At 38.0% G+C, this 16,399-nt stretch overlaps 1 protein-coding gene across 4 annotated transcripts in view; it reads right to left on the bottom strand.

Annotated features, from left to right (window-relative positions):
- Dip2c (disco interacting protein 2 homolog C) overlaps positions 1–16,399 on the bottom strand; it is a 368,984-nt gene that overhangs the window by 183,413 nt on the left and 169,172 nt on the right. For 2 of the 4 annotated variants that reach the window (XM_013114670.3, XM_013114671.3), the window contains exons 2-3: positions 2,032–2,103; positions 471–638 (exon numbers count right to left, since the gene is read on the bottom strand). In XM_013114670.3, the coding sequence (XP_012970124.1) occupies positions 471–638; positions 2,032–2,103 (240 nt within the window). The remainder of the gene's footprint in view (positions 1–470; positions 639–2,031; positions 2,104–16,399) is intronic. The other 2 variants (XM_013114672.3, XM_005071771.4) reach the window with 1 other exon arrangement.

Raw genomic sequence — 16,399 nt, 5'->3', positions numbered from 1 at the left:
TTACTTGGGTCTTTTTATTTAAGAAACCTAACACTTTGATCCTTAATGATAGGAGTAACACCATGTAGGTCTCAAAGTCTCTCCCTTTAGCACCTCGCAGGGCTCAAGATTTAATTACTTATCCTCTTCCTAGCTATCTCTCTCTAAGACAAAACAGTGCAACAACTTTAAGGGGGATAAAACATCACTGGACATGCATCCTTATTTCTTTAAGATCTTTGTACTAGAAGAGCAGGAGCTGACCAAGAGTTGTAGACAAGACAGTCTAAATTAACAGCAAATGTACAAAGTACCCTGATTCTGGGACAGTCATTACCCATGCTTGCAAGTTCTGAGTTCAAGGTGCATGGTAGGTATTCTCTCGGGGGACCAAACTTCAAGAGCCTTAATGTCAGCCCTATACATGGAGAAAGACTTCCAAAAATGTCCTCTGCCCAGGGGCTGTTCTCTCTCAGGGATACAGGGCTCACCGAAACGAAAGTAAAACAGAGGCCGATTCCCTGCTGCACTGGCCGCCCGCTCCCTGGCCGCAGCTTCTCGGATGTCGCACACCCCGATGTGGGTGGAGCGGAACGGTCTCCTCGGCACTCCTTCCCCGGGCTGCAGTCTACACCGAACCACGGCAGCTCCATTCGCTGCTGTAACAAGTTGAAAAAAAACTAATTAATTCAGACTTTAGTTTTTTTTAAATTTGTTACAGCGCTGAGCAGAGCTGCCGACCCCATGCAGAAACAGCACACAGACCAACAAAGGTTCCACTAGGTGCAGAAACCCTCTGCCCCCAGCCAGACCTGGTCCAGTGAAGACTACAGAACATCCTAGGTAAGCCAGTAAATGCTCCTTTTTCACTTTTGTTTGGTATGGCTAGTCAATATCCAACAGCCAAGTAGCCGTCCTCAAGGACAGGGCAGACACACAGAGATATTAACAAGTGACCAGGCCTTTCTGACAATCACAAAAAGGAAGAGAAATACCTTCCCCCAGCACTTGCCCTTAAACCCTTTACCAGCCTATTTACTTTTTTTCTTCCAAATAAGCCATGCTTCTTCCGTTCATAAGCCACAAGAAATCAGTCCCTCAGTTAACACACAAAGAACCGCTTGAACACCAACTTCCTTAAAAAAATCACATAAAAAGACATAACAGGCAGAACTACACGCACAGCAGACTCCTGATACCAAGTTCTCAAGTTCTGTAGCCATAGAGTTTTTTTGTTGTTGTTTTTTTGTTTTTGTTTTTGTTTTTTTGGCCATTCTATAACACTGGGGTGTCACATTCTGGAGGGAATAGAAATGGGGTTTGCACACATGCACTTTAAGCTTCTTAGGTTTTGTTTCATCCACAGAAACTGCAGTTTCAGTTTTTACCTTGAGGAAGGATATTGTTTGCATTTGCTTTGAGTAATTTCTAAAGCCTAGCAAACACTCAGTTACCCTCTAAGTGACACGGTCTGACACAGGGACTCCATGCCAATGTAGCCCATTTTCTTTTTCTTAAAATCTGTATAATCTAGCTTAAGTACAGAAATTCTCAAAAGTCACACATGAAATAAGAGTGACAGGAAGTATACCTTGTACTTTGCAAGTATAAGTAATGCATATTTTACCACCACCTCTAAAAACACCAATCCTTTACAATCATATCCTCTGAGTCAGGCTACCACAACATTTTCTAATAGTCTCAAATCTTATATTAATTTAAATTATAATTAATTGCAATAATTAACTCATCAAGTCAAAGATCATGTTTAAACCCAAGTGCTCCTATTTTTATAATTATAGCGTTTCAAAGACACCAATGTATAATTGATCCGTCTACAGGTAAAATATCTATTAAATTGTATTAGGAATGTTTATAGAAAAGTTGCATATGCCTTCAATATTCACAAAGTCTATGAATAATTATACAAAGAAGTCAGTTGTAGAGAATTCAGGTGTCAAAGGCAGATTGCAGAGTGAAGGAAAAGCCTCTTTCAAATGTGGTTATTAACTTTTAAAACTAGACAATTTATACTATTCAAGTTTTACATACTTGGAGGCTGGGGAAGGTAGGCTCCAATTAATTTTGACCTCTTCTTTTCATAACCCTTTTGTGTAATGTCACCTGTAAGAAGAGAAAAGAGAAAGCATTCAGGATAGTTTCAATGGATTGAGTTGGTCATTTAATGAAGTATGACAAAATGTAAAAACACCTGTACCCAAATTTGTTTGCTTTACAATTAGAGATTTATAAATGAACCATTGTGTATCATTTACTTTAACATTTTCCTTTACCTCCCCCAAAAGAAAATCATAGACATTCATGTTATATAAAAACTCATTTGCTCAATACATACTCATCTATGGCCCCTTCTGGCTGAGTTTCCACCCTGAGGGTCCAAAATTAGATTTGTGCAATTTTATTCATGTCTGCAGGCACAGGAAGCCTGCTCAATCTTCAGCGGCCCTCATTAACTTAATCAACAATGGATTGAACAACTGTTTGGGCTGGAAAGCTGGCAAAACCATTACAAACAGGCATCACATTTCATTAATGAGATTTTTTTTTTCTAATCAGGCATGTCAGTCACAAGGACTTTAAATTGCTAAGTATCTTTGAAAACAACAAAGAAACAGGAAGGAAGGAAGGAAGGAAGGAAGGAAGGAAGGAAGGAAGGAAGGAAGGAAGGAAGGAAGGAAGGAAGGAAGGAAGGAAGGAAGGAAGGAAGGAAGGAAAAGATCAAAGAAAACATTAGAAAAAAAAAACAAGCGCTGGGCGGTGGTGGCGCACGCCTTTAATCCCAGCACTCGGGAGGCAGAGGCAGGCGGATCTCTTTGAGTTTGAGGCCCAGCTAGACTGACAGCCTCCAAAACAATACAGAGAAACCCTGTCTCGTAAAACCAAAAAAAAAAAAAAAAAAAAGAAAAGAAAAATAAACAAGCAAAAGAACACAGGACCCAAAGAGATTTAAAAGACATTCATTGTTTAAATAAGAATTCAAATGATAAAGCCAAAGATTCAAACACAGAGGTCAAAGGAGGTCAGACCTAAGGGTTAGGTCATTAAGGATACAGGCAAAATAGCATTTATTAATATGTAATAGTCTTTCCTAATTGTAAACTCCAAAACACAATGCCAATTCTGCCCTTCATTTTTAAAAAGAAAAAAATACACATGTAGACATGTGCACAAGAGCACAAGCACACCAGCGCAAGCGTGCACGCACACATACACATACATACACACACACACACACTCATGCATATGCACCACAACCTTTGTCCTTGAATTTGAGTGGGATTATAAAATTGATTTTGCCCTTTAATTTTTTGAGGGTATTTCAGATTTTTATTCCTTGCATTTTGACCTACCTCTTCAAAGACAAAAAGGATTTGAGCTTCTATAGAAACAAACCAAACAAAAGAATAATAATTATTACGCATGGTCAAGTTGGTAAATTAGGCTATTCTACTGATATATGTTTACTATGGCCATGTGACCCTACAGATTGAAGGGCTGACTTTATTATTCAAAACTGTTCTACACATTTTTGCTTAGATTTAAAAAAAATCAACATATGACCAGTATTTAAAAGTGAGCCATAAAGCAATAGAGAGATATGGAATACACATTCTCTTAGCAATTAGTAAGTGGTTTTATGCTAAATGTATTATTATACCATTATGAATGAAGGGGGTCTGTATAAATGTTACACAAAGACTAATCTGCATCATATGTTGCTATACCTCCACAAATCTCATTTCCTCACTACCATAACGACTATATGCATGTTATCATAGTCCAAAATATTCTTGTGATTGGCCTGGAAAATAAGGGAATGGGGTAATGTGTTACAAACTGGCTGTGAAATTTTCTTTTGCCCTCTTTCTACACCTGCCTGCACCTATGGCATTACAAGATGGAGAGAAATGTCTGGCTTTGAAGAAATAAAATAGCTTGCAAACAAAATAAAATGTCTAGTGTCTTATTCTGTGTCATTTAAAGCAAGGATCTAGGACCAGTAATCAGAGGAGACCTGACTAACTGCCCCACTTCAACATTCCTGACAGTAAAAAGGAATGCGGTAGAGCACTGGCACCCATTCTGGCTAACCTAAACATCTCATTCCTACTTACAGAAAAGGTAGAGCCTCCTGTCCTAGAAATCAACAGAAACAACCTCCCATTCCATAGGTACAGCTTCTTGAGAAATCCCCAAAACAGCAAATCAAGAGCACTACAGAAGCAGTTGCTTTACTGCCTGTCTCCACATGGGATATACTAACCTTGACTAACAAACAACAGTTTTTACTAACAGCAATCATTCTTTAAACATAACATTACAACTGAACAAGCTAGTCTTCATGTTAATTACAGTGCTACATAATCCATCTTGTCTCTGACTGAGACAAAACCCCAAATCACTGCCTGCTAAATTAAAGAGAAGAAGGCAGGCACACAGGAAAATGAAAATGAGTAAGAACAAGTAAGGCTGCATGTGTAAAGCCCCAGTAAAGAGGACCTCATTTGGGCCTCAGGCAAGATGCTATCTTTGCACTTTTCCAACTACTGCCCATGTCCAGATTGAGTACTTGCTTTCTAGTCCAGGTAAACCGAGAATCATTTCACATGTTGATTATACCCCAAATTCAGCTCAAGTTTCATTAATTTCTCAACTGAATACTAAAAGGCCAGAGAGGACTCTTCCTTAATTTTTACTACAGATCGGCTCCAAAGGAAATGAACTTTGAGTTGGTATTATTTTGGAAAGTTCTGGTTGCATTAAGACTAATAAGATCTAAGGACATTTTTTCTCCCAGTCCTGAATTCTCTCCTAGACTGAAAAAGCAAACCAAACAAAAACAAAAACAACTGTGCATCCCCATAGAGGATACTAAAGAATTGCAGGTCACCACCACCACCAGAACCTGGGAGAATGAAGGAAGACACTACAGAAGGATGTCTACCTGTCACAGTAGCCACACAGGGGTGAGCAAACAGTCATGTAGGCCAATGGAAACTCTCTGGCCTGTGCTTTTAAAAAGATTCAGTAGCTGACAGCCTGTTCCATTATCAATGAACTATATCACAAGCTACATTTATACATTAGGTGGTTCTTTACAGAAAGTTCTGAAGCACTCTGTCCTGAATAAAAGCAATCATTTTATTCCTTACAACTGATTTTAGAATGGGAAACCAAGGTATGGTGTCAAATGTGGGACTGAATTTCCATGTAGAAGGACAAGAGCTTAAGCTCTTTTGTTTAGAAACAAAAGAACAGAGACAAGCATGGGTTTTTGGTAGCAGCATTTTTCTCAGGTGGGCTCTGTTTTGCTAACTACAAGCAGAGACTCATGTGGCTCCCTTAAAGAAGTCTTCCTGACTCAGCAAAAAAAAAAAAAAAAAATCAGCGAGGTTCTTTTAAGAGGCTCTGCTAATGATTGAAAAGTGTGTCCATACAGCTGGAAGTGGCAGTGACCACATCTTCAAGCCGGCAGCTTGGACTGAGGCTTGAGCTGGAGTCATGCTTACACCCGACATCTTGGAAAAACTGCAGTTTAAACAGACATGATTTTAACAGATAATACACGTGGCCAGAAAAACATAAAGATTTACAGTAAAGTCAGACTTGGATGAAGAAAAACCTCTAACGATTTATAGTGTGTTTAAAAATATATGTAGGACTGAGAGAGAAAAAGAAACGGCATAGTGGTAAATAAATAGAGGAGCCAGCTGTGGTGACACACACTGGTAGGATTTGCTTCAGAGGCAGAAGCAGGTAGATTTTCAGAGAAACCCTGTCTCAGAAAAATAAATAAATAAAAGTAAAAGAAACAGAGTAATATAGGCCACATAAAGATGAAAAATACACAGAAAATATGGATACTGTATACTATATTGTGTTTTTCAGTTTTTTTGATTGCTAAAGGAACAACTGCTAAAGTACACTTCATTATAAATGCTGCTAAATTAATTCAACTTATATCTTTTAAAAAATGCCTTGACTTCAAAATTTAAATATAAGAATATGTTACTTTGGAAAAGATATTTTATTTGTGTTTCCACAGAAAGTGGAAAGCTGTGGATTCCTTCCAGGCTTCTGTGGTTTGATGAACCAAGTCCCCCGGAAGCAGTGGGCCAGGTGTTCCAACAATTACAGACCACAAAAATAAGGACTTCTACAGGTTTCTGTGTTTTGTCATGATCCCCATGGTATGAACAGCGCCCCCATCCAGCAGGAAGTAGTTTGGAATGAGCTACGTCCAAATTCCCATATTGTTTATAAATCTTTGTTTTCGTTTAAATGGGATTGCTTATAATTAGTTAATGATCATAACCAATCTTTTTTTAATGGTAAAAGGGGTATTATGGTATGGGTATGGTTTTTCATTTATTGATACAAATTCAAGGTCAATTTTGTGATGTGTATATTTCCCCTCTTGATTAAGTATTGTGTGTATACTAATTTTTTAAAACATAATGGATAATTAAATACAGATTATAGATAGTTACTTATAATAGTCAGAACTTATAGTTAGGTTAGTTAGGTTTTCTAGATATACAGACATATATTTGAGATAGATAGATATTCTTCAAACCTTTCAAAGACCTTCAGAACATGGCATTTAAAATGATTTAGGGTTTTTCTTGACAATGAGAAATGTCTGCTCCTGGCAGCACCAGTTATGTCTGAGAGGAAGATGGGCATCTAAGAAACTCGTTATGGAGTTTGCTTTCAACATGGCAAGTTAGCCATTTGGGCAAGAAATGCTCTTGCTTTGACTGTTTGACTGTTGCTGTACAACTGAACATGCAGGACACACAGGAAAGTGACTGCTGAACTCAAACAGTCCTTCAGGGTTCCTGCTTCATGGAAGAGTCTACGAGACTTTCTGTAGGACACAGAAAAATGAATGACAGACTGCCAATGCAGATGGACAGCTTAAAATTTCCTGGCTTGCTGAGAAGTCTTCCAGACACACTGGCCTATGGGCTGAAGATAGATGCCCCAACGTTACAGAGGAACTTCGGGTGACTGTCCAGGCAGCGAGATGTCTCTGTCAATTCTAGGGTTTATATATTATCCTTCTGTGGTCTTTGATGGAGTTGAAGACAGATAGTTATAATTATAGTTTTCCTTAGTTTTGATGAAAGATAAGCTACATATAAGACTTTAGACTCATACAGCTAGGATAGATAATAAAATACTTTCTTTAAATCTTACTAAATGTTAATGGACAAAATATTGTAACTATTTTCTTACTTGATAACTGTTCTGTTACATATAGTTTGACTATGTTAAAGTTAAAACCTTTCTTTTACTTAAGACAGAAAAGAGGAGATTATGGGAGATGCCATTCTGTAAATATGTCTCTTATTGGTTGTTGAATAAAGCACTGCTGGCCAATAGTGAAGCAAGACAGGTGGGACTAGGAGTTGAGGAGGATTCTGGAAAAGAGAAACACAGGGAGTCATCATGTAGCCACCATAGAAGTAAGAGGTCCGGACCCTTTCTCCGGTAAAAGAAATACTTAGATTAACAATTATGAGGTAAATACTTAAGTCAGTTATAGCCAGTAAGAAACAAGAAAATGGCTAACAGCTTCATAATTAATATAGCCTCCTGTGTGTTATTTGGGGACTGCAACTGTGGCAGAGCCCAAGCGGCTGGCGGGGAAAAACCAAAGCAGCTGGAGGAGGAAAACTACACGTTACACCAAGGCACAAATACTATTTATGGTTCTTGACTCAGACTTTAGATATAAAGAAAAATGTATTCTTAACTCCAACTTCTTTTTCTATTATAACCACACCAAGTACTGTTCTCTATACTCTGGCCAAAACTGGGGTAGATACTGTCCCAAGAGGAGACACTGGCATTGGCATTCCTGACTTTACTAGTGGATTCTTTCCTGTCTGGATATCTTCTTACCCAGGTCTTTAAATGGTTCTGTCTAGTCTCATCTCTGGAGAACAACCCTGCAAACAATTTCTTGTCTGACTCCTCCCAATACCTACCCAAAGAGGATAGCACTTCCGGGCTTTGGGTGACCACATGATGATGACTATCCAGTTTGCATAGGAGTTTGAGCTATGATATACTTGTCTGTGCTGCATTTGTGTAACATAAATTTACACACAACTTATCCGGAAACCAGAGTGAGCTTTTGTGAAAAAGCCCCTGTCTTACAGAACTCAGTCTTGACCCCACTATTTTCCCACTCTAGAACTATGAGTTGATTGATGTATTCAAACAGCAAAAGACAGTAAGAAACACCAATGTCTATTTCTGACAAAGATGTAGTTGGCAGCAACAGCAGCACAGACATGGGGATGACTAGCTGTTTGATGATTCTGTGGGGTAGAGGGCAGGGGGGGAAATCTATACTGACAACAGGCCAACTTGTAGTACTCAAAAAATGTGCTACCATCTGTAGCACTGAGACTAGACTCATTTTTGGCCCCAAAGCATCAGGGCTAAAAATACCATTGCCATCTTCTAAATCCAGAACTACTTAAGCATCTGGTAGCCAGAAGTCCAGTATATTACAACCAACTCTCCCTGAAAATTTGCTGCAAACTTTCCAAATGAGCTTTCTATGTCATGTAGCTTTCTGAAACCAATGATTTGTGTACTAATAAAGACACAGATAAACAGTTATGGATTATCAAATGTACAGAATAATTGATATATTACAGTAGATGATAAGCAGATGACAGCTGATATATAAAAATAGGTAAATAGATTATTAATAAATAACAAATAAAAATAGGAAAGATGTATGAAGGAACTGGTTAATAGGCAAATGACAGAAAGGCAGGCAGCCAGGCAGGCAGGCAGGCAAACAGAAAGCAGACAGTAGATGTTGCAAACATCTTCCTTCCAGACACCTCTGTGGCTTCTGTTCAATTCTTGACCACTGTCAATGCCAGAGTGTCCCCCATGGAAGCTCTCTGCAAATACATACAGTTTCCCATTTTACGTCAATTCAGGCAAAAGAGACAATTGGTTGTTCCTTTTCTCTGCTTCCTACAGTGGATCTGTGCTGTACAAACAGTCTTCAGGATAAATCCACATAAATTCAAGGAGGAAAGGTTACAAGACCAAGGTGGCAAATTGTCAGCTCATACTTCTAAGCAAGCAAATCTTCATTTTCTATCTCTAAAATTCCTTTAACTTTCAAACTAAAGCCAATACCATTCAAGGCTACTTTGAAAGTCAACTTCTATCAATAGAAGCCTCTTAGGAGAAAAATAATTTTGCTAATTCTAAATGTGTATCTAAAGAGGTTTCCTCCTCCAAAAAGTGGTTCCTCACATTAACCCTTGAACCACAGAATTACTTGTTTATTTTCCACAAAAATTCCAAATAGCACACTTTCCATCTTTTAATATGCAAGATACTCATAAACACAAATAAAGTATGAAAGAAGTCAGTTCAAAAAGTTTAACCTCAGCAAGGATAAATTAAAGGCAATCTCTTGAAATAACCATTAATTTCAAGAAAAATGCTCCTGTTCTTAAGTTCTCCAACACTTCAGATAAAAGCAATATAGTTCTTTTTTTTTTAACAAAGAAAAGTGATTCAGTTGGGCTTGGTGGTGCAGACTTAGAATTCTAGCTACTCAGGGGTTTGAGTCAGGAGGATAACAAGTTCAAAGCCAGTCTGAGCTACACACAGTAAAGACTCTATTTCAAAAAAAAAAAAAAGTGAAGAAAATGCTGTGACTCTATCTGTGATGAAGTGTTTGCATAGCATGTCCAAACCCTAAATTCAATCCCCAGTACTACAAAAATACAACAGAAAGGTTAGTAAACAAATCATAAGCTTACAGAGGAAAATACAAACAAAAACCATGAGAAGTTTAGGAACACTTTGAGAGAAGAGGAAAATTGTTTTCTCCTCCTACACAGGAAGAATCCTCTTATTTTGCAGACTAGTGTTTCAGAGAAAAATAAAATCAAGTCAGAAAAGTAACAGTTGACGCAGCAAATGCAAAAGTCACAGTGATCAAAAAGCACATGTCTTTGTGGCTACAAGGCAGGTTAGGAAACTTTGACTCCATGGAATTGGTACAGAGCCAACCTAATTGCTGCCTAGCTCTAGACATGAAATCTTGGAGAGCCCCTGGGTTCTCCAGGATAAAATGTGTACCATTGACCTACTCTCAGGGGCTGGGATTAGTTCTCAGTAAACAGACAAGTTTAACAGTGATCATTTCCATTCTTGGTGTTGAGAGTTTATTTTATTATTTAATGCTGGAACAAATGCTTTATATAACAAAGGCATCATTTCCATGTTTGGAATTTTATGGCTGTCAGAAGTCTTCCTAAGGCTCCTCTCTTTAGTCAACTACTTGATATGGCTAGGGGCAGGGGTTGGGGGGTGGAGGGGGAGCACACAACACACAAAGGCTCCAGTTATCTTGTAGAAAATGTATGTTTTAGCTCTGTGATGAGCTTTTATTCAGAAACTATCACTCGCAATAACTTTTACATGCACTATTCACCTGCACTGGGAGTAGAAGCAGGCAGACCTGAGAATTGTCCTCACCGAAATCAACATGCACTCAACCTAGGGTAGTTGGTGGACCACCCAGTGTCTTTATTCTCACTGATGAGATAAAGGCAATATATGTCAACTTCATATTAGTGTTGGAAATAACATGTGCAAAATCTCAAAGCTGGACCAAGGAAATGGCTCGAAGGTTGAAATACTTGCCATATAAGCATGAGAACCTGACTTTGGATCCCCAGAAGTCACAAACACCCAGCTACAATAGCACCACCCATTTATAATCTCAGCACCTCCCATGGTAAGATAGCACACAGAAACAGGGGATCTCCAGAAGCTCACAGGCCAACTAGTCAGGTATGGGTAGCAGTAAACAAGATAGAACCTGTGTTAAAGCAGAAGTCTAGGATCAACACTGAGTTTGCACTCCAGTCCACACATACCTGCCTTGGTACATGTGCACCTGCATTCACACACACAACCAGGCACATACAAACAGAGACACCATTCAAGCACATTGTTTTAAATTTTCAACAAATATTTCAGTTAAGTATGACATATTCAAACTTATGACCTATCTCACAATAGAATAGGAAGATGTGTGCCAGGTCCACTAGCAAGTGCTAAGTATAAAGGGAACTACACTGGTGACAGAAACAACCCTTCAGGGTATAGAGGACAAAGAAAAGCTACCTGAATACTAGGAATTCCAAAGAAACTTAAAATCCTCTTTTTCTTTGGTGCCACTATCTTCTCTAGGTGCTGCTCCTTACTTGCCTTGTAGAAGCCTGTTCTCTTTATACAGCTAGTACTCACAGACATCCCACTTAGACAGAATGATCTCTTTCAAGAATGAACATGTGAACACAGTCTGCCCTGCGTACAGATTTAGCACCTGCAGGCTTCCCCCATGCATCTCCACTCCTCAGTCAGAGAGATCAGTTTCAAAATCTGGAATGTAAACGTGGAGCCTATCCAAGTCTCTCACTGCTGTAAGAATGTTCCCTTCCTCAAAGGGTCACAAATCCCATCTGAGCCTACCCTCTTGGTCATATCAAGTCACAATTTACCACATCTTCCCTTTACTATTTCTTATGCTGTTCTATTTATCACAGAATTCTAGCACTCACACCATATCCCAATGAAAAGCTCAGAAACTTACCTTTCTTAAAGACACTTTAAGATAAGGTAACAGAGGACACTAGTACCTGTGCTAAAATGAGAAAATTACCAAAGTTCACTACAGATGAACAGGATGTGAAACTTCTGTGTGTATGTGAGTGAACTATCATAAGGTTCTCTGTAGTGATATATAGTTTATACTCTAACAAATAAAGCTTGCCTGAAGATCAGAGGGTAGTGCTAGCTAATCATATAGGTCTGGAGGTCTGTACAGACAGACAGAAAGTGAGATGAGTAGCAGAGAGCAGAATATAGGCGGGATGAGACAGGAACTTGCTCTTTTCAGTCTGAAGATTTCATACAGGTAAAGAGCTCTAATGGCTGGCACATCTGTTTCTCTGATCTTTCAGCTTTTATCCCCTAATATCTGACTCGGACTTTCATTGTTAAGATCTATTAGAACTTGTGTTACAGTTATGCCCAAAATTTAATGACATAAGCAGAAAAGAAACATTTTAAATAAACATTTAAATATGATATTAAATAAACATTCCCAAACCACTTACAGGTTTACTACTCTTAATGTTTATCCTTTTGTAGGTCTCCTGTGACATTTCTCTTTGATAGGTCTAAAACTCCAGTTATAAGAGGTGCTTTAGAGAAGCAGTTTGTACTCTACTTTCAACAAAAGGACAAGTGCTTGTGCAAAGGAACGATCTTTACAAGTTCAGTTACTGGGTGGGAGACTTGAAGATAAGCTTCTATAATGACTGAGAAGTAACTCCACCCAAATCCCTAAAGATCTTAAGAGTAAGAATTCCAATAAAGCTATTTCAAAATATCATTTGGACTGGTGAGGTTACAGAATGATAGGCTGAGTTTGTACTAACTTACACTTTGTTGCACCAATAACATTGATGCTTAAGGTTCCTGAGGAATTTAGAACATGAGGGGTTCTTTCATTCATTGTTTTCTTTTACTTATTTTATATGGATATTATGTGTACATGTGTATATGAACGTTTGTGTGTGCATGTGCATGCATGCCCACATACATGTGGAGGCCAGAGGTTAGCACTGATATCTTCGTCAATAGTTTTTGACCTTATATACATACAGCTCTCAGACTCAGCTAGTCTAACTAGGCAGCTTGCTCTGAGAATCCCATCATTACCTCTTTAGCCCTAGGATTACAGGCAGGCTGCCATGCTTACACAGCAAGCCTTTATCCACTGGCCATCTCCCCAGCCCTGAGACATCTAGTGTCCACTTGGCTAGTCAATCCAGAAGGAGACTGACTATATATCCTGCTGCAGTAACTTGCTCAAAATTTTATAAACAAGCATCACTTTTAAAATATTTACAGAGATTTGAATATACTATCTTTAATCAAAATGAGAATCTACAGGGCTGAAGAGATGGCTCAGTGGTTAAGAGTACTTGTAGAGGACTCTGGTTGGATTCCCAGCACCCATATGATGGTTCACAATCATATGCAACTCTAGTCTCAGAGAATCTGACACCCTCTTCTGGCCTCTGTGGTCACCAAAACACACCTGGTACACAGATACAAATGCAGGCAAAACATTCATATGTATAAAATAACAATAAACCCTATATTTTTTTTCAAAAGTAATCTTCTACTGTCACTTAATTACACCAAACCTAATTCCTAACAAAATTCTAAAAGGTAGCTCCCACCCCTCATCAACAAAGCTTCTTTTTACAGTAAATGGAGACCATTATAGAAAACCACAATTTGACATAATGCAGAAATCAAAGATCATGAGAAACCCAGCCTCTGATGGATACATTTACAGCAAAACAGGGAACACTGTGGAAGGAGTTAAATATCTTTTAAGTACACTACAATGTGATGAGCATTTTACTTTAACCAATGAGGTTCAAGCCCACTCAAAGGTTTCCTATTGTGTGCTTATCCTTTTGTAGGTTTCCTGTGACAGTTCACTCTCTTTTTAAATGTCTAAAACTCCAATTGCAAGAGGTGCTTAAGAGAAGCAGTCTGTGTTCCACTTTCAACAAAAGGACAAATGTCAGACAAAGGGAAAGATCTTTTGAATTGTAAGAGCCAGAGTACCAAGAAGTCTGGTGTGAGACTGTCTCCCAGAAATGCCCGACAAGACCTAACAATGACAGTATCAACCTCTAGAAAAAGAACTAACTATAGGCAACTAATGGCTACTGAGAGAGAGAAAATTAGCCTCTCCCAGGGATGACCCCTTAATCGGTTGTCCAATATAAACAGATCAGCCCAGAAATCATATATACAAAAGTGACAAAAAGGGTGCAAGTTGTATTCATATAGTTATGCATATATGTGTAACAATAATAATTAAAGAAAAAGACACAACCAGTTTGAGAATGAGTGAGGGGAAAACATAGGGAAGACTGAAAGGAGGGGACATGGAAGAGGTTGGGGGGATAAAAGTGATGTAATGATATTTTAATTTAAATGTGTTTAAACGACAATTTAAAAAATCTATCAATGTATCTGTATTTTTAACACACAGGCTCATAATAAAGAAATGATATATGTTTAAGGAGATAGATAAAACCAAATTGAATATGTAATATAAACATGCATAGAGAGATTACAAATAATCCCATAAATAATAAAAAATGTTTTACCTAGTAAAGCAAATTTAATTAATAAAAATTAAAACAGAGAAATCCGTTCAATAAGAAGATATAAATCTTAAGAGCACGTAAATACTCAGTAATGAAACTTCCATTTCTTAATTTTGTAGATCTCAAGTATCACCAGTAAACTGGTCACACAAGAAAAAAGAGCCAGAAGCACGACTAGCCTAAGAAAAGCAGAGGCAGTATGGCGAACAGCAAGAACAAAAACAACAGTGAAGGAAACATGTTAAAAATAACAGCAATAGACTGAAGAGATGGCTCAGCGGTTAAGAGCACTGGCTGCTTGCTCTTTCAGAGGTCCTGAGTTCAATTCCCAGCAACCACATGGTGACTCACACCATCTGTAGTGGGATCTGATGCCTTCTGGCAGAAAGTCTGGCCATCACTGGGCCATAAGTCTTGATGGTACTCAAACCAAGTAACTGTAAACCACATATCCTAATGTCACTTACCCAGGCTACATAGGTGTGAGTCATGACCATTGCCTTATCCTCAGAGCTTGGCCAACTTTTACTCAACCAGGATGGTGCAATCAGATCTTGTCATCTTTATATGCTAACAATACCCTGGTAACTAAACAAAATTTCCCTTGCAAGCTCCTTAGGTATCAGGTATCTGAGATGCAAGCAGGGCCTCCATGTTGACTTCTGTGTTAGAGTACATTCAGTCCATCGAAAGAAAAGAGAAAACAGCCAAGTTCCTTGTCCTAGCTTCCCTCCCTTGAGGCATGTAGCCACCACAGCTTTCAATTCCTCTAGCACAAGTTATCAAGCACCATACAAAAGAATATTGCTGACCTTTGAAAAAAAATCTAAGAGTAAAATTAAATCAAGAATAGATAAGCAATTTAAATAGACCTATAATCCCTAATGAAATAGAAGCAGTCATCAAAAGTCTCCCAAGCAAAAAAAGTTCAGGGCCAGATGGACTCAGTGCAGAATCCTACCAGAAATTCACAGAACAGCTAATACCAATGGCATTTAATTCAAATCTCAGGCAAAAGAACCCTAAAATACACAGTAAATAATTACATGTCAAATACTATTCCAGATATTAGTATCAGAACAAAAGCAAATCACAAGACCCTGTGCACTCATGCTATTTATATTCTAATCCCCAATGTGTTAAACTGCTTTTACATCACTGGTAAGCCCTAAACCAACAATGTGCTTGATAATTCAATTATTATTTGCTGGCTAAGGCAGAGAATGTAAAAATATTATGAAGCAAATACAGGATACATATTTGCAGCAATTTTAATATTTTGTTTTTTCTTAAAATTTCCTAGGTAGTCTCGTCTACATTAAAAAAAAATCTTCCTCGCTCTGCTTCATCAGTTCTCGGATGATGGACATACTCCAACATACCTGGTTATGAATTCTCATTTTGATCAAAATGTAAAATGAGATATGAATGAGCCACACCACCATGGTTTTCAGAGGAAAGAAAGGATATTTCAACTAAAAACTACAAATGAAAATATGCCAAGTGCAGTTAATAGGTATATAGTAATAAAGGGTGACATGTGAAAAAAAGAAAATCAAAGTTTGTAACATACTAAAGCCATTCATCTAAAGAATGAGATAATAAACACCAAAAAATTAATTGGAAAGAGAAAATATCAATAATACTTAAAGCCTACATAAGATATCCCAAGGGACTTGGCAACATTAATTTCCAGATCAAATCACAGAGCTTAGCAAGGTCACAGCATACAAAGTAAAACTGAGTTTCAATGTGCTAGCAATTATTGGCAAACAAAATTCAAATTATCACTGAGGCTGAAGAGATAGCTCAGCTATTAAGAGCACTTGCCACTCCTCCATAGGACTGACTGACTCTGTCTGTCTGTCTATCTCTGTCTCTGTCTCTATCTCTGTCTCTGTCTCTCTCTGTCTCTCTCTCTTTCTCTCTCTCATTCTCTCTCTCTCTCTCTTTCTCTATCTCTCTCTCACACACACACTTTTAAAAAAGAAAATACAAGATAAACATCACCACAACTTTGGAGTAGGCAAATAATTCAAACAAATGGTATCAAAAGATAAGCCACTAAAACAAACAAAATAAAAATAAAGTTAAATGAATTGACGATCAGAACTCAAAACATTTGAAAATAATTT

The sequence above is a fragment of the Mesocricetus auratus genome, unplaced genomic scaffold, assembly GCF_017639785.1.
Source record: "Mesocricetus auratus isolate SY011 unplaced genomic scaffold, BCM_Maur_2.0 Super-Scaffold_100013, whole genome shotgun sequence".
Lineage (NCBI taxonomy): Eukaryota > Metazoa > Chordata > Mammalia > Rodentia > Cricetidae > Mesocricetus > Mesocricetus auratus.
Note: the sequence above shows the minus strand (reverse complement) of the source record. Positions and strands in the feature narration are given on the sequence as shown.